At 39.0% G+C, this 19,008-nt stretch overlaps 1 protein-coding gene across 1 annotated transcript in view; it reads left to right on the forward strand.

The window, feature by feature from the left end:
- Positions 1-18,619, forward strand: part of CKAP5 (cytoskeleton associated protein 5) — a 55,714-nt gene extending 37,095 nt beyond the window's left edge. Inside the window, exons 26-44 of the mRNA XM_082485702.1 lie at positions 702-837; positions 1,634-1,722; positions 2,803-2,928; positions 3,630-3,779; positions 4,173-4,376; positions 5,619-5,754; positions 6,551-6,744; positions 8,555-8,727; positions 9,881-10,054; positions 10,495-10,615; positions 11,345-11,524; positions 11,968-12,155; positions 12,572-12,647; positions 13,435-13,623; positions 13,728-13,865; positions 14,404-14,487; positions 14,582-14,741; positions 16,457-16,611; positions 17,821-18,619. Coding sequence (XP_082341828.1) covers positions 702-837; positions 1,634-1,722; positions 2,803-2,928; positions 3,630-3,779; positions 4,173-4,376; positions 5,619-5,754; positions 6,551-6,744; positions 8,555-8,727; positions 9,881-10,054; positions 10,495-10,615; positions 11,345-11,524; positions 11,968-12,155; positions 12,572-12,647; positions 13,435-13,623; positions 13,728-13,865; positions 14,404-14,487; positions 14,582-14,741; positions 16,457-16,611; positions 17,821-18,075 — 2,928 coding nt within the window. The 3' untranslated portion in view covers positions 18,076-18,619. The remainder of the gene's footprint in view (positions 1-701; positions 838-1,633; positions 1,723-2,802; positions 2,929-3,629; positions 3,780-4,172; positions 4,377-5,618; positions 5,755-6,550; positions 6,745-8,554; positions 8,728-9,880; positions 10,055-10,494; positions 10,616-11,344; positions 11,525-11,967; positions 12,156-12,571; positions 12,648-13,434; positions 13,624-13,727; positions 13,866-14,403; positions 14,488-14,581; positions 14,742-16,456; positions 16,612-17,820) is intronic.
- Positions 18,620-19,008: the final 389 nt, after the last annotated feature.

Genomic DNA, 19,008 nt, shown 5'->3' on the forward strand with positions numbered 1-19,008 from the left:
GGCTGCCCAGGGAGGTTGTGGAGTCTCCTTCTCTGGAGACATTCAAAACTCGCCTGGACGCCTTCCTGTGCAACCTCATCTAGGTGTTCCTGCTCCGACAGGGGGATTGGACTAGATGATCTTTTGAGGTCCCTTCCAATCCCTAGCATACTGTGATAATTAGCAAGTCTGACTCACAATCTCATGATATGCTGTCTTGAGTCATGTAAGCTTGTCTGCATCAAATATTTTCAGGTGGGCTGAAAATAGTATCACCGAAGGTTTATCACTTCAGGAGCTTGACAGTTATTCACTCTTTTTCTGAAAAAAATCTACCTGCAGATAGCTTCCATACTAATTACTGTCTGACTGTATGCCTTTGAACACATGCTTTAAGATGGCTTGTAGCAATTTGGACCTTTGAGTGCTGAATCGCTGTTAAGATGCTCCATTAACATCATAGGACTGCTCACCTAGAACAGATTGCTGGTTCACATGTTTCCCATAGGTCTTGCATAAGAAACATTATGGAAAGGTGTTTTATCTCAGAACAGAAATATCTGAAAACTCTGTTTTAAGATAAGTGTCCTGAAACATGCTAAACAGAGAATAGCTTGTTTCAAGCTACTGTTATCTTCCTTGCTTGTGGCATGTGTTAGTAATCAGTATCACTAATCTTTCCAAATTTATCACTTCTTTTTTCCCTCACCTCTTTTCTCTAGCCAACTTCCAAAGACCAAGTACTGGCCATGCTTGAGAAAGCCAAAGCCAACATGCCAGCCAAACCAGCTCCTCCTGCTAAAGCATCATCCAGAGTGGTAGGGGGAGCAGCTCCAGCCAAATTCCAACCTGCAACAGGTAACTTCTCTTACGTTCCAGGAAATGACTGAGAAAAGGGTGGGTTTTGAAGCTTTTTGACGTGCCAGAGGAAGAAACATACTTAGCAGGAGGAGAGGAATTTGGCATAAATAAGATTACAAATAACTTTGTGCTCTACTGAGTTCTGTCTGCAGCTCTGGTCTTACTTGCAGTTGAGTCAGCTTCCAATGTAGGAGGATTTTTCTTTTCCACACAACCATCTGTCAGCTGCTCTTTGGAAATATCTACTTGGTATTGAAGCTAAAACCTGTGGACTAAAGGGTGGTTTGATACTTTTTTTGGTAATGTTAATCTGATTTTAACGTAACACTAAAAATGTTTTCATCTTAATTTTTATCTGGACTAATTCCTCAGTATAGTTCACTGTGAGGCTACTAGAACGCTTGTGCTGATGCAAAAGAGCGGGTAACAGGATTAGAGGACAAGTGTTTTGAAGAAGCAGTCCTGCCTTATCTCTCTGCTGAGGCTAGCTTGCCTGCTCAAACTGGGTGCAACTACAGCTCTAGGCATTAGCCTGCACAGTGTATGTGTGTGTGTGCTTTTTAAATTGTTTTGATAACGACAAATTTGCTAACATATTATGGTCTTTATTATGAAAAGTTTGTATGCTGACATGGAATTTAAGGTGGTACTTTCATGTGTATAAAATCCTCAGACCTTTGTGTGGTGAGTGTATTGTATCCATGAACAGGTTTTCTTCTGACGTAAGAATGGAAAACTGTGCTGACCTAAAATGGGCTTATTGGTAGTTTGAAATGGTCTATTTTTTCTCCAGCACTTGCTGAAGATTCAGGGTCCAATACCATGGAATCCAAGCCTGATCCCAAAAAAGCCAAAGCAGGTGGAGCATCCTCTAAAGCTAAGGTATTTTGATTTCATTTTGTATAAAATCAGTTCTAGAAAGTTAATAGCAGTAGTTGGTTAATATAGGTAGAAGAGTATAGCCCTTGCTAGGGACTTTTTTTACTGAAAATCTTTTTGCTTGTCTGAGTTCTGAAATGACAAGTGTTCCCATATCACTTACTTAACTCCTGCTTTTGTCATTACCTATTTAATTCTTAAAGTCTGTGTTGTCAAAAAAGCAGTCATCAGCAGCTCAGTCCATATTCTAAATCTGCTTGGCGTCCTTGATTTCGTGCTGTTGAGAATTCATTCTTACCATTGCAGTTCCATTTGAATTTGTGGTTAAGTTTTTCTGTTATTTTGTGTTACAGTAATTTTTTTGCTATTAACTTTAAAGTTTGTCCTATGTGTATAACTAAAAAAAAAAAAAAAAAAAACCCAAAAACCTAAATTGTTCCCCAGTCCTTTTGCCTCCATTGTCTAAAGCAGTGCTGTAATGAGAACATTTGATGTAGCTCCAGATTCGCCGCAAGAACAAATGGAACAAACCTTGAAGGATGTTGTAGATTTTCCTAAGTCTATGAGTTGTGTCAAAACTCTGATGCTAGAGTTAATGCGTTCACAACAAAGGCATTAAAAGTTTGGAATGGTAACTCTTAAAAGTTAATAGCTGTCTAACAACAAAGCCTTTTCTGTGGCTTATTTACAGCAGTCAGATGTTAGTAGCTGTATGTCCAAGGGCAATATCAGCCTGTCCAAAGCTAATACAAGCCTCAGCAAAGGCAGTACCAGTCTGACTAAAAGCAAATCTATCAAACAGGTACCACACTGGGTTTTAGGGATGTGTGTGGGTGACTAGCACACTGGTTGAGTGATGTGTCATATTTCACAGGTTACTACTGTGCACACTGTCATGGGTATTGCTTCCACAGCAGCAGAGCACATACTTTTAAAATTCTAATCAATGTTATTCTTTCAGCTTCTCTCTGGCTCTTGTACACATAGGCAGCATGAGGTTGGCTGGTATCTAATGCTTGCAATTGCTGGGACTGATGCATTACGTATGTCTTGTGTTGCCTGTTAATACCTGGCTTTTTTCAGGGTGTACAGGGGAAGAAAGTGCTAAGCAAGCCTAATTTGAAGGAGGACGATGATAAATCGGGTCCTATTTTTATCATAGTCCCAAATGGGAAAGAACAAAGGATGAAAGATGAGAAAGGTCTGAAGGTGAGAAAAATCTGAGTGTATTCACATGCTTTGAAGGAGTGTAATTGTAATGCATTCTTTTAGGTTTTCGTTTAGAATTAAACATGCTGTGGCATGAAAGTGCTGGTCTCTGTCCATACCTTGGATTGATTACCTAGTTCTTCAGTTGACTTTCACCAATATCAGGTTTACTGTGGTGTTTCTTTTGCGATTTCCAAATTTTGTGCATTTATACGCTCTCATAAAAGCAAAAGGCCTTTTTACAACTTGCAAGAGATGGTCTTCAGTTGTGAAGTACTTTCAAATTTTTACCTGAAAAGTCAACTAATTCCAGAGTTCTAGGATGCATTGTAAATGCTTTAATATACTTCTTTTGAACAGCCCTGCTTATCAAGCTTGTCTTTTGTAGGGAAATTCTATTACTTAAAACATGCACGTTATTTATAACTTCTAGTAAACAGGCCTATCTGTAGCTTAAAAGCAACCACTTAATTAAAGTGATAATAGTTAAGATAACGACCTCAAGAAAACCACTCCACATAGAGAGAATTTTTCATGTAAGCCAATGTGAGCAAACACCACTGAATTTTTCCATTACTTGTTGGTAATGAGAAGACTTTGAAAACAGATTCTAAAGCAAAATTAAAAGGGATGCAATCTGCAGGTTCTTTCAGGAAGAAAAGGTATTGCTTGCTTTGACTTCTAAACGCTGCCTTTTACAGGTGTTGAAGTGGAATTTCACTACTCCCCGTGATGAATATATTGAGCAGCTGAAAACTCAGATGTCCAGTTGTGTGGCCAAATGGCTACAGGATGAGATGTTTCATGCAGACTTTCAGCACCATAACAAAGCACTGGCTGTTATGATTGAGGTGAGTTTGGATCTGTGGTAGTAGATGACATTGTATAGACTTATTCTCTGCTATGAAAGATTCTGCTAGAATCAAAATCAAATAGGAATTCTCTGAGGAGCCAGGGGTCACTGTTCTGTGATGTTGAAACCTTCACATCTATAGAAATAACTTTCAGAGGAATGATGAAGTTGGTATTAATATTTGTTGGGAAAAGGGAAAATTTCCCCACTTCTCTTAGAATTTCAGACAGCTGTATAAGTTAAAATGAGTACTTATGATTCTAGGAATCAACCAATAAATGTAGACCATCTCGTCAGGCGTAGCTTTTCCTTATTCTCTGTTCCTCTCTTGAACAGTGTGTTTCATTTTGCACAACCTCCTTTATTCTTTTTTTTTTTCTTTCACTTCAAGCACTTGGAGAGTGAAAAAGATGGAGTCATCAGCTGCCTGGATCTGATCTTAAAATGGCTTACCCTGAGGTTCTTTGATACCAACACAAGTGTTTTGATGAAAGCACTTGAATACCTTAAATTGCTTTTCAATTTGCTGAGTCAAGAAGAGTATCACCTTACTGAAAATGAAGCATCCTCTTTCATCCCATACCTTATCCTAAAGGTAAGGTTCCTTCTACAGAAACTAACCTTAATTTTCATGAGGAATACTGTCCAACACTGTAGTATGTTAATTCCAAATATACTGTGAATGGCATTAAATCCACTTGAAGGCCAGTCATAAGTGGTGTTCTCCAGGGCTCTGTGTTGGGGCCAGTTTTGTTTAATATCAGTGATCCGAATGAGGGGATTGAGTGTACCCACTGGTTTGCAGATACTGGTTTGCAGATACCACCAGACTGGGCAGAAGTGTTGATCTGCTCGAAGGTAGGAAGGCTCTACACAGGGGCCTTGACCAGCTGGATTGATGGGCTTAGGCCAACTGTATGAGATTCTACAAGGTTAAGTGCTGGATCCTGCATATTTTAACAACCTCATGCAATGCTATAGGCTTGGAGAAGAGTGGCTGGAAAGCTGCATAGCAGAAAAGGACCTGGTGGTGTTGGTTGACATATGGTTGAATATGAGCCAGCAGTGTGCCCAGGTGGCCAAGGCAGCCAATAACTATATCAGAAATAGTGTGGCCAGCAGGACTAGGGAAGTGATTGTTCCTTTGTATTTGGCACTGGTGGGACTGCACCTCAAATACTGTATTTGGTTTTGGACCCCTTGCTACAAGAAAGACATTGAGGTGCTGGAGCATGTCCAGAGAAGGGCAACGAAGCTGGTGAAGGGTCTGGAGCTCAAGTCTTGGCAGGAGCAGCCAAGGGAACTGGGGTTGTTTAAACTGGAGAAAAGGAGGCTGAGGGGAGACTATCGCGCTCTACAACTACCTGAAAAGAGGTGGTAACAAGGTGGGGGTCAATCTCTTTTCCCAAGTAACAAGCGATAGGATGAGAGGAAATGGCCTTGAGTTGTGCCAATAGTCAATAGATTGACTATTAGGAGAAATTTCTTCACCAAAACTGTTGCCAAGCATTGGAACGGGCTCTCCAGGGAAGTGGTTGAGTCGCCATCCATAGAGGTATTATAAAGATGTATAGATGTGGTGCTAGGGACATGATTTAGTGGTAGACTTGGTAGTGTTAGGTTAACAGTTGGACTTGATGATCTTAAGGGCTTTTTCCAACCTGAATGATTCTATTATTCTCTATTGCATGTTTGCCTTCAAAAGCCATTTACCAGAAAGGAATTTTGCATTGAGAAGAATTCTGGCTTTCCTAACATTTAGAGTAATCGCAGTATCATGAGACTGTTTAAAATATTTTGTATTTCTTCCCCTCTTTGTTTTTGACTTTTCCACCAGGTAGGAGAACCAAAAGATGTCATTCGCAAGGATGTACGTGCCATTCTGAACAGGATGTGTCTCATCTATCCAGCCAGCAAGATGTTCACTTTCATCATGGAGGGGACAAAATCCAAAAACTCAAAACAGCGTGCAGGTAGGAAACGGCATGATGAACCGGGCAATTGCCAAGTACTTGAAATTGCTTTATTTTGCATCTTGAAATGCATAATAACATTTGGTGGAATGTGAGATTTGCTTATGTATGGCATTTTATGCAAATGCTTGTGAGTGTTTAAAGGATCAGATTTTAAAGTAGTATCATCTTGCATTTTTATTTTTTGGTGTCTTTGTACCTTCTAAAGATGAGCAATCTGTTAAATTGCTATCAGCATTAAATCTCCCTTGAGTAGGCTTGTTGTCTTAATAAAACTGTACTGGGGAGAACCGTCACAATACTATTGTCCAAGCGACTAAGGGAATTGGTTATACTCATCAAGACTTTGGAAAGAAATTTCTCTACACTGTATATCTATCTCAACTTTATTATAGAAATTTTGTGGTGCGGTGTTTGTAGTTCAAACAACTCTGTAGTCACCTTGAGAATATCTCATCCTGATATAACTAGAAAGTTAAATTATGTATATAATATAGCATTGCAAGCTCACAACTGTCTAAACTACCTAGATGTGAAGTAACATTGCTCATATATGGTAATGGGAAATGTTTGAAGAGTCATCCCTATCCAGCTTTTAAATGCTGTCTGTGTGAAGTAGTCTGAACCATTAGTTTACTATTCATCCCATAAATCACCTGGAGTATATCCATCAACAGCATTGTGATTGACACTTGTCTACAGTGAATGTTCAAGTTGTGCAAGCAACACAGAAATTAGGAGGGCTCTCTTCCCAGCAGCTTTAAACTTGAATGTACGTGTCACTTTCTTCCTTTAGAATGCCTGGAAGAGCTTGGATGTCTGGTTGAATCATATGGCATGAACGTATGCCAGCCAACTCCAGGGAAAGCCTTAAAAGAAATGGCAACTCATATTGGTGATCGGGACAACACTGTGCGGAATGCTGCACTGAACACCATTGTGACTGTCTATAATGTTCATGGTGACCAAGTGTTCAAGCTAATTGGAAATGTGAGTGTAACTGGAAATAAGCTTTCTTGAAACCTTTTTGGGGTGGGTTGGTTGGTTGTTTTTTTTAAGCCCTTACATTTTTGTAGGGGATTAGCACTGTTTTGCTTGGGATTGGTCATGGTACATCTTGCTCTTGGTGTCAAGAGTATTTTGTAATATTGAAAATAACTTGCTTCACCATAGGTCCTCTAAATGTTAGTTGGTTAATTCTTGATTGTGGGGTATATAATCTGGGTGTTCATGAATGAAAAACTAAACTAGAAGAAATGAGCAAAATGCTGACTATCATGGGAATTAAATTGTTTATAAAGAGTAACTTGCATTACAGTCAACTGTATAGGTAACAGTTGTGATTTATAATGCTATCTAAATAACTTGACAAAAAAAGGCTAGTTGTCGGGTGTCCACAAGTACTCTTGGCTTTTTTTTTAATGCCCATCTCCACCAACTGCTTTGCAGTTGTAGTCTGGTAAGTTTGGTTTGTTTGCTTTATCTTACTGCACTCCAGTGCTTAAGGTCTGTGTCAGTACTGTCATGCTTTGTATTGCTGCTTTTTTGTCTGGAAATCATACTCAGCCATGTCATCTAAAATGTGGTAAAAGTTAAAGGTGGCAAAACTCAGATTCCAGTCTCCAGCAGTGGAAAGCTACTTCACTGCATTGTCTACATTTACTGTGCATAACAGATTAAGTATACTGAGTTCTAACCTGAGTCAAGAACTGTTAGACCATCTTCTGTTCTCTGAATTTGTGGTCTTGGTAATGTTTCTAGCAGTACTTAAACTGATTGGAATATTATAGATATGTTAATACCTGTACTAATTTTTTTAGTTGTGTTATATGCCATAGTGCAAAGAAGCTATTGGGGAGATATTTCATGGAGTATGATGAGGAGGGAAGTAAGGCTGCCTCTCTTTCTTTCCAACTTCCTGAAATGTTGAGATGGTTACCACAGAAAATAATAGTCACATTAATGTTGCATTTTCATTAACAATTTAGATTCCCATCTTAACTATTATTCAGAGTGCAATCTGCCACTTCCTTAGTGTTGCATAGTCTGTTTGCTTTTGAATTTTCAGGGATAAGAAAAGAACTGTAGCACCTGAACCATTCAGCCCCTTCTAACCATAGCTTTCTGTACGTCAGTATGGTCGGTCTAGTCCCAAAATGTATGCGTTTTCAGGAAGGTTTTGAAATCATAGAAATCATTCCAAATCATGCTGGAGAGTACTTCCCACAAAATTGTCACAGCTACTTTTGGTCAAATGTAGTTGTTGGTAATCTTCAGTCCCTTAGGTAAACAGATAAACATGATTCTTTTCACTGCTTGAGTTGGAGAGTTCAGTTGGCTTACCTTGTATTCAGGTTGAGTTATGGGTCAACTATTAGAAGCACCCTGGCTTCTGTGGCAGGGTCCATAGTGTTAAAGCATTGCCTGGGCTCCTAATAGGACATATAGAAAGGCAGATTTTTTTGTTTGTTTGTGTTTTTGCAGTAACACAAGCAACAATTAGAAACACATGATCGTACCATAGTTTGAATTCAAGATGACTTGTTTCTTGGAAATTGTGGGCTAGAAATAGCTGTATTCAGTATTAGAGCTTGTCAATATGGGTTAATCAGCTCCTGAAGTAGCATCTGGCAGTCCAGAGTGGCCCTATTAGATTGCTGCTAGATAGTAGTATTGACAGTTCCTGCCCTTGGTATTGGAGAATTTCGGTCTGCATCAATAAGTGATATACCTCCTGTGGGTGACCAAGATTTCTAAAATCCATACAACTCAAATTGACTGAAAGCATTGTGTGTTATAGCTTTCTGAGAAAGACATGAGCATGCTGGAGGAAAGAATAAAACGGTCAGCCAAGAGACCGTCTGCTGCTCCAGTGAGACAGGCAGAGGAGAAACCTCAGCGTACTCAAAACATCAGTGCTAATGCTAGCATGCTGCGGAAGGGACCAGCTGAGGACATGTCCTCCAAACTCAAGTATGTAATGATATGTTATAATCTGAAACCTGCATAGTTTCTGTGCTAATATCATGTGTGGCGATGTTATTTTAGTTCTTGTATCATCATCTTTGCATGTTGTGAAAATTGGCCAAATAATATAAAACAAAATGTGTGAAACTTTTTTTTGTCCTGTCTGTCTTGAAATCTTTCTAAATGGTCTTGTGCCTTTTTTCACTGCTTCTCCATGGACAGAATTATGTATCGCACTTATAGGATGTAAGTACTGCCCACTAACTCCTTGGTAGCAAGGCTCTTGTATCTTTCAATTTCTATCCTAGTCATCCCTTCCTGAGGGTGACAGGTTTACCATGGCCAGTTTTAGGTTATTTATTTACATGACTTAAAGAATAAAAAGAAAACAAAAATAGATTTTTCTGCCAAGGTCATTATAGATCAAACTGCAGGCAGACATGGCACTTTCACATTTGGCAGCTATTAAAAATATTGGGAGAGCTTCCTATGTGTTCCATTAAACTTGGTGTTGATTGGACCTTGTTCTTAATGTACAGCACAGAACGGGATGAGCATGTGTGAATCATAGAGCCTGGGGCAACAACACCAGAAACAAAAGCTCAGAAACCGTATTCCTTGCCACCTGGTCCTTATCTTGGAATGAAAGTCCCTGTTGAGAACTACATATTAGAACATTCCTTTGAAAAAGCTAATGTACAGCGCAAGTCACGTGAGACGCTGGGAGTCTTAGGTTCAGATGAGCTTGCAAGGTTGCTATGTACATATGCATCCTATCAATCATTTAAAAAAAAAAAAGAAAAAAAAACCCACTTGTGAACTTGTAACGCTATATTCCGTTAATGCTACTTTTAACTGTGCTAGATATCTCTCAAAATGAACCAGTGCATACCTATCACAGATGCAGGGGGTCTCATGGTGGGTTATAAGAAAAACTAGGAAGGCAAGTAACTAGCAGTTGCACGTCTGGCCTACAAAAGCTTATTTTACTAATGGCTAGAGGTTAGGCAAAGGGGGTTATTAGCGGGATTGAATAAAATCAGAACTTTAAAATCTGTATATTCTATTATGAGAGCTTTAGGGCTACCAGTGGATGCTAGTGCTAGTACTCTTGCCTTGTGTGTATACATAATAAACACCTCTCTCCTGGTTTCTATAGCCAAAATCGCAACATGGGCAGTCACTCTGAGACAGCACATACAGTTCCACGGGAATTTCAGCTGGATCTTGATGAAATTGAAAATGACAACGGTACCGTCAGATGTGAGATGCCAGCACTTGTACAGCACAAGCTAGATGACATCTTTGAGCCAGTCTTGATTCCTGAGCCCAAGTGAGTCTAGTTTTAACTCCTAAGTGAAGCCAATAGAGCTACTTAAAAACTATTTTGAGAAGCTTGATTAACCCTGCTAGTTTCTACATTCAGACTTGTTTACACAAGAAGGTAGTGTCAGCTGATTTGAAGAGAGATGTCAAAGTGACAACCTGTTGTACTGTTCCGGAATCTGGAGAGCAGTTATTTCTAATGTAAAACCTGAATTCTGCTTGTGTGGTTTTATAGTAAAAGGATCTTGAGTTTGTAAATGCATCATTGGTGTCTTTACAAATAGTGCAATAGATATGTTAAAAGGAATTATTCTTTCCTTGAGTATCCCCTGTGAAGAATGAAATCCTTTCCCTTGTCTCTAAACCATCATTGAAATATAGCAGTTCATTGTAAATTAGAGTTATCTCTCCAAAGAGTAATTAATCCTGTTTTATTCAACTGTTTAGAATCCGTGCTGTATCCCCGCACTTTGATGACATGCACAGTAACACAGCTTCTACTATCAACTTTGTCATTTCACAAGTAGCCAGTGGTGATATAAATACAAGTATCCAGGCTCTGGCACAGGTAAGAGAATTAAGGTAGCAGCTAATCACACTGTGCTAAACTGTTTGCGAGGGTGATGAGTTGCACTGTGGTGGAGCAATCATGTCGGGTGACATGGACTCTGCTCAGAATCTCCCTGATGACAAAACTAAGTGCACAGGGGCCATCTGACTCGCTTTAGCAATAGAAATTTCACGTGGGTGATGTAGAATAGACTCTTAACACAGAAGCACTACGGAAAAAAAAAAGCATATCTCTTTGGTTTTGTCAATTATCTGTGCCACAAGTTTGAAAAAGCCAATTAAGACAGTGAGACTTAACTTTTAAATGTAAACTGTTTTAGAGATCCTCAGCAAAAGATTTGTCTTGCCTTGTAGCTTTTACATGTTTCTAGAGTGGCTTTAACTACTTTAAATTATTTTATCCAGAAGATTTCATAAAGCTATTAATTCTAGAATCCATACTGCAGCATTTCATGTTTTCATTTCTGTACAGAATAGGATTTCAGCTTTCTAAAAGATCGATAACTGCTTGTATTGGGATTAAGAATAGAGGTCTGCGGCTGCTGATTTCAGGTGAAAGCTTAGAATGCAAGTGCCTTGGTAAATGGATTGGTCAGGGCAAGACCTTTCTTATAGAAAAGTTTTTAAATTACAGTTATTTTGCACTGATAAAATTACGTTGACTTTACTTGGGGATGTTGTTGCAATTACGTTGACTTTACTTGGGGATGTTGTTTTTAAATCTTAGATTGATGAGGTTCTCAGACAGGAAGACAAAGCAGAAGCTATGTCTGGCCACATTGACCAATTCCTCATAGCTACCTTCATGCAGCTTCGGCTAATCTACAATACGCACATGGCAGATGAGAAGCTAGACAAAGATGAGATAGTCAAACTTTACAGCTGTATTATTGGGAGCATGATCTCGGTAAGGCTTTGACCTAAAAGTTAAGGTGAAGAGCAAATAATTTCTGTGCAGAAGTTGAAGGAGAGTAGAATGTCTGTCTACCTGACCTGTACCTACTTTCGGGTCTTATTTATGAAGGTTTGCTGCTAATTGTCTGCTCACCAACACACCTTTTGAGAGGGAGCGGGGAATGAGAAATTGGGGAAGGGAAAAAGGTCTATTTGTAGTTTCTACAAAATACAGCCACTCAACACTTTTATTAAGCTCGGTTTTAATATTCCTTACCTTTTGAGTGCTTAGTTGGTAGCCTAAGTATTTTCAGAAGTCACAGTAGAAATAACTTTCTTCCTAGTTGCAGTTTTGTTGGGGGGGGGGTCAAATGATGTGACAGCGTAGTCTAGAAAAATCCCTAAATTAAAGCGCTGCATGCAGGGGAAACTTCTAATATTGTCTTCAATTTATAGCTATTTCAGATAGAGAGTCTGGCTCGAGAGGCCTCCACTGGTGTGCTGAAGGACCTAATGCACGGTCTTATTACGTTAATGCTGGATTCTCGGGTTGAAGACCTTGAGGAGGGTGAGCAGGTCATCCGATCAGTGAATCTCTTGGTAGTGAAAGTTCTGGAAAAGTCTGACCAGACCAACATCTTGAGGTATATAATGAAAATTGCACAATTACTGCTTCTCTTCACCTGTTCCTGTGTGTTACTTGAGTGGCTAAGATTGTTTCTTAATCATTCTGTAAGCAAGGAATGATGTCTGTAGAATTGTTCAGCTGGCTAATGAAGAATCGTTACTGGTTGTCAGAATTGATCAGAATTTGACTACACAATGTGCACAGCTGGATGCAGGCTGAAAGAACCAGCTTAGTATGGTTCTATATGCTTTGTAGTTCAGCAGACTGGCTCTTAAACTCTTGTAATGTAATAGAAAGAAAGAGCTGTTATACCATATGATGTAAACTGCTGGAGCAACCCCAGTTTCTGGTGTGGTATTCTGCCAGGAGTTAGCATCTTCTCTTGTGTGTAGCACTTCTTCTGTGTAACTATTATAAACTTATCCCTTCTAGTGCTCTGCTTGTTTTGCTCCAAGACAGTCTGCTAGCAACAGCCAGCTCTCCTAAATTTTCAGAACTTGTCATGAAGGTAAGCCTGTAGTAGCGGTTTTGAACTTACTTTGTTTATCTGAATTAACTTAGTTGAAAGAACAGATATATTTTAAAAAAATGGTGATCATAACTTGATATATTTCGTGTAACTCTTATAAAATTATAATCTTTTAATTAGATGTTACATGTAGTGATTTCATGTTTGCTAGGAGGGAGTTTAACACCTGCTAACAGTTTACAGAAGCTTGTGTGTACTAATATAAACTGCATACAGAGGTGTGCAGTCACCTGCTGGGCTTATTTGCTTAGGCACAGCACTGTAAAATAGATTGAAACAGTCCCAGGCTGGAGCTGGCTTGTATTTTGTCATCTCTAAGGATAGGCAGAGCAAACATGCAAATGACTGTATTTAAAGTGTGGGAGTAATCTTTGTTAATAATACAACACTGGCATGATTTAGAGACAACTTTAACGTTCCTAATGAGGTTCACCCTAAAAAATTTGTGCTTGGTATGAGTGTACATAGCATATATGCATTATCTGCTGAAACTTCTTCACACAAAGGATTCAGCCTCCTGTTACTGGAAGAGAAGTCAGCACTACTTTTATGCATCATCTCTAAAGAAGGATCTGGATACAATACAGCTAGCTACAAAGAGAAAGTATGTACCAGAGCAAATATAACTTGAGCAGACAGACATGGTTTGTGTCTGTATGTGGTAGCAGAGTGAAATGGCTCAATGATAGTTTTGTGTAGTCTCTCCATATATAATGAAATGCTTCTTCCTTGAGTTTTCTTGCTTTAAGTCAGACTCTCATTCCAGTGTCTGTGGAGAATGGTGCGTCTCCTTCCGGAAACCATTAATAGCATCAATCTGGATCGGATTCTACTGGATATCCACATTTTCATGAAGGTCTTTCCCAAAGAGAAGCTGAAGCAATGTAAGAGTGAGTTTCCCATAAGGACACTGAAGACTCTGCTTCACACCCTGTGCAAGCTGAAAGGGCCCAAGGTTAGAGCAGTCACAAGTCACGTACTTTTAAATTGGGTGTTTCTGCAGTCCCTAAAGTTTTTCCCTCTTCTTTTTTCTTTTTTTTTTTCTTTTTTTCCTTTTAGATCTTGGATCACTTAACAATGATAGACAACAAAAATGAGTCTGAGCTGGAGGCTCACCTGTGTAGAGTGATGAAACACTCCATGGACCAGACTGGAAGCAAAGCTGATAAGGATACAGAAAAAGGGGCTTCTCGCATAGTAAGTAATATAAATGTGTTGGCAGGGAGAAGGAATGTAAGGCACCTTATTTAAGAAACAAGCTTAATTTTGTGACTGTGGAATATGAAGTAGTAATTGCCTTTCCAACATGCGGCTAGTGTTGGAAATCCTCTTATAGTTTCACTTTCGTTTATGGCTGTTTTGGGAACTTGCAGTGTGTTTCTGTTATTACCTGAATATTCTGTGCATATCCCAGATTGAAGTGCTCTCTGGGATGTTCAGGTGTGCAACACAGGTTTTATGCTGCCTGCTGCTGCATTTGATTTACTGAAAGCTAACCATACCCAAAACAGGTTTTAAACACTGGCTTCTCAGGAGTCCTACAGCTCGATGATGTCCTTACTCTTATTCTGTGTAAACAAGTGGCTGTGTAAAAACCCTAATTGCTTCAAGATTTTCTTCATCTTGGAAGCTCTGTCCAGCTAGCAGGTCCAAGGGCACTGTGCATTTGTCTAACTTCCCTTCATTTTTATTCACTTTGTTTTAGAAGTCTCCTTTTATTTATTTATTTATTTAGGAGGAAAAGGCTTCGAAGGCCAAAGTTAACGATATTTTGGCAGAAATATTTAAGAAGATTGGCTCCAAGGAGAACACTAAAGAGGTAAGCACTCCCTTCCTGCAAGGAAGAGGGCACGATACATTGGAATGGTGTATGCAGCAGTTCTGGTAATGCACAGGAACTCTTCCCTCCCCAGGGTCTGGCAGAGCTGTATGAATACAAAAAGAAATATTCTGATGCAGACATTGAGCCCTTCCTGAAAAACTCCTCTCAGTTCTTCCAGAGCTATGTGGAAAGAGGCCTCCGGCTGATAGAAACAGAACGGGAGGGGAAAGGACGCATTGCTGGTTCTACAGGTACATGTTGTAGCAAAACTGCTTGATTTATGAAAAGCAAAGATATAAGGAGAGCAGTTAAGTATCCCTTGGTAGAAACTAATATTTGCAGATGTTTATGGATTTCCAAAGCGAGTCACATATTTTCGTGGGACTTGTGTTGCTTTATGAGGCACCATTTGCAGGGACTCTGTGTTCTTTGTTTACAAAAAAGATGTTATAACCGTTGTCACACTAAATGTAGAAAACATCTGAAAGGCTTGGTAAACAAGGGGTTTCATATCTTGTAATGTGAACATTAGCCTGTGCTTCATGTCTCTGGTATCATGAATTGTTTCTGCAAAGTGTACAGCTGGTTTATAACAGCAGCAGCTGTCAGGTTTTTGTTTTACCTTTTGGTTACTAAAATGGTACACAAGGTTTTCTGATAGAGTATTGTTTACCGTGGAGTTGAAAAGTTTGTTTTAAATAACTTGATATGTTTCTATAGCAGTCTTTGTGATAAATCACAATTTCCAATAGATCCGTTTTTTAATTGAATAAATTACCATAAAACACTTAGTTTGTTAGTAAGTCATTTCATTGCAGATAAGCACAAATTACTATTTAATGCAGTATTAGGGAGGGACTGTGACAAATGGTTAGCCAACAGTAAAAACTGATACACAGTCTGGTAAAATTACCTTTAACTTTGATTTATTTCACATTTCAGTGCCCTGTCAGACTTTAGCCTTTTATTCTACTACTGTTCCTTCTCCTATCCCTGTATTATCAATTACCTTGGTAAAATAATGTGGGTTTCTTTCAGAACCTCCTAAATGTGTCTGACTAGTCAAGACACAAAATTCTAGCTTTCATCCTAAAATTCTGTACAACCAAGAAATGTTAGTTCAACAGTTAGAGATTTCAAAACAGAATTTCTGTGCCCCAATTTTGTCTTTTTTTTTTTCCTCTCTAACTATAATAGTTTGATATAATACAGGATATTGTTTCATCTTGCAACTGTGCCTTATTTAGGCTAAAATACAAGTTTAACTTTAGTTTCTCCTTATATCTATTTTAAATACCCTTGCAGTAAACTAGTGAAAACAAATCCTTGTCCCCACTAAGCCTTAGAACTTGCCATTCATTTCAGAATGGAAAGTTTTTTTCATAATGTAAACTACTTTCCTAGTCTTTTGGTAGAGAAGCTCTAAAAACCTGGCTATGTGGCTTCCAGAAATCAGTATTTCAGACTGAATTTGAAGAAGCACCAGCTTTAAGTTACCTGAAGAAGAGGGAAAAAGGGGTCAAAATCAGTGGTGAGGTCTACCCAGCAGTACTAAACTTTGAAAAAGACAGAAGACACCAAACATTTCCTATTCTGGCAATTGCTGAGTTCTCTCTATTGGACACTATGTTTATTGTTGATGCACATCAGCATCTTCCTCTCCCTCTCCTAGTCTTCTCCAGCTGTCAGCCTCAGCATTACTTCTGGAGCTGCTCTACTGCCACTTCTTGAATGTCTCAATTTCTTTTCTAGGTTTTCAATTGTCACTCTTGCAAGGAAATTAAAGGACTGATATGCCTGTACTAGCAAATGCAAATAGCTTGGTAGTTTATAAGTTGGTTGATGCTTCATCCATTGCATCTTATTTCAAGGAACTGACCAAGAGGCTTACATTCTTTTGATGTTCTTATTCTTAATCTTTTTTTTTTTCCTTTTTTTTGCCTCCCCTTTTCCCCTCATCCTCCAGGAATTTCTCCTCAGATGGAAGGAACTTGTGTTCCTGCTTCTACCCACACTGTATCTTCATCTATAGGAAACACAAATGGGGAGGAAGTGGGGCCTTCAGTTTACTTGGAAAGATTAAAAATTCTCAGGCAGCGTTGTGGCCTTGACAACGCAAAGGTATTGTATTTGACAACACTTGTATATCCCCAGGGGAGGCATTTCATTTGTACTTTTTTAAGAATTCGCGGTGGTGGGGTTTTTTTAGTGCCAAAAGCAGATTCCAATTGGAGTTGATGATCTTTCATTATACTGCATGTCCTAGTTATTCACTGTGTGTTACCATGACTGTTATAAATGGCTTTAAACTCAATCCTTGGTTAAGTTGGCTTATGTTTCAGTCCCCTTTGTTTGTAGCACCATTGTACATGCAGGTGGTTTCTACAGCCCTGTAGTTCTGTATCTCTCTTTGACACGTAGTTGAGTCTCAGAAAGGTTCAAATAACTTAACTGCTGTTCTCTAAAGGTTAACATATATTGACCTCTGAGTTGAATGATGTGGAAATTCTAGATCTTTCTGCTCTGAAACAACCGTAAGAGCTGAATGAAGGCTTTGAATGAAGCTTTATATATTTTGAGTGTATGGATACTGAGGTATAGAAATGCTGAATGAGCTTAGTGTTGGAAACCTGTGGGCCAAACCTTCTAACAGTCAGGCAATCCGTGTGTTAGGAATCTAGTGCTGAATACTGAAGTTTGCACTCAACCACATGAGAACTCTTAGAATAGTCATCCAGGCACATGACTCTTTTAACCTTTAACACAAACTTACATATCAGCTCACAGCTCTGAGGATGGGAAATGTTTCCTAGATGATAGTATCAGCGTAGTTAACGCAGATGGAAGTATCATATGGGTAAAAGAACAGTGAATTGATATTGTGAGTCTTGGGCAAGGTGAATCTTGCCCGTCAAACCAAGTTTCCTCATTCCTCCAGAAAACTCATTGGCTGTTGATGCTGTGTGTAGGCACGGACTTTCCTCTTGTGGTGTTAGAATTCAGGCTGTTCAAGACTGCAGCAGGCCATCTCAGTAAAACACTGATCTGCTGTGAATTTTTGATCTTTAAAGACTGTAGTTCCTTTGTGTCCCTACCAACATCAAGCTAAACGTGAACTGCTTAAATAATAGGAATTGTGTATTGTAGTTAACTTTGCATGATTCTGATTTTGGCAACAGACTTTATTGCTCCAGATCACCCACATTGTATTGCTCCTTCCCTTTCCTCTGTTTTTAGTGTTTCTTGTGAAGATGAAAAGCCATTGATTATGGTATGTACTTATATGGTTTTTGCCACTCTGTCTTAACACTGCACTTTTCTCCCCTGTAGCAGGAAGACAGACCACCTCTGACGTCTCTGCTCTCTAAACCAGCAGTTCCTACAGTTGCATCCTCTACGGATATGCTTCATAGTAAGCTCTCCCAGCTCCGTGAGTCACGGGAGCAGTACCAACATCTGGACCTGGACTCCAATCAGACTCATTCCTCTGGCATTGGAACTACTCTGGCTTCACCCTCTTCTGCAGCAGCTAATATTGATGACTTGAAAAAAAGATTGGAGAGAATAAAAAGCAGTCGCAAATAGAGATGCAAGAGAGACAGCATCACTGCTTGGGCTGTCTTCAGCTTTAGTTTACTAAACTAGAAGTCTTCATAGTTAAATGGCCTCATTTAGGCCTAATGTATACAAACTGGTTTATGTATAATACAGTGGATTTTGGGGGGTTGAGTCATTGTGGCACAAGTATTTGTACATACTCTGCTTCTCAGTGAGCATCTCTTTGACAATAGAAGGCTGTCTGTGTATTAGTTTTAGTGTACAGACCTGTAAACAACCATCCTCTTGCTCAGACTAGTTTCTCATAACTTGTTTTTTTTATTTGTAAAATTGTCTTTAAGATCTTTTCCTAGTTCTTAACTCTTAGAAGTTCTTTAGTGATTTCACTTTTAATTTTGTGAATTCTTCTCCATGTAATCCTTGAACTGTTTATTCTGTATGGACACATGGCATGAAGTAACTAATTTAAGTGTCTTTTGTAAATAAAGTTTGCATTAACTATACCAGCCTCTGTAGGAATAGCAGTGACTGCTGGTTAGAGAAGTCACTCTCTATTTCTGAATGTTAGTGACTGGGCATCTAGAAACAGAACTAAGCTATTCTTGTCCTGAACCTTGGGGTTTGGCTGTATTTTAAGGAAGATGAGTGCATATGTGCTATCTGTTGGTGCAGTCCTGAGACTTTGCACTCATACTTCTATGAGCAGTAGTGCATTTTTCATATAGTTGCTTTTTTTGTTTTGGAATATCTTTCCATAACTTTGAGAGTAAGTTGAGATTGTTTAGTTTGCCGAAATGCTTATTTTAAACTATCTAGTCCTTGTGATGCCTCTACCCAGATTAAGCATAGTCCCATCTGTGTACAAATGCTTTCTTTGAAGGAGCCTGCTGCTGTTGATATGAAATAGATTAGCAGTGATGTACAGTCAGTGGACTCATTTATCCTGAATCCTGATCCTTG

This window comes from Vanellus vanellus (genome assembly GCF_965231255.1).
Source record: "Vanellus vanellus genome assembly, chromosome: 6".
In the NCBI taxonomy this organism is placed as follows: domain Eukaryota; kingdom Metazoa; phylum Chordata; class Aves; order Charadriiformes; family Charadriidae; genus Vanellus; species Vanellus vanellus.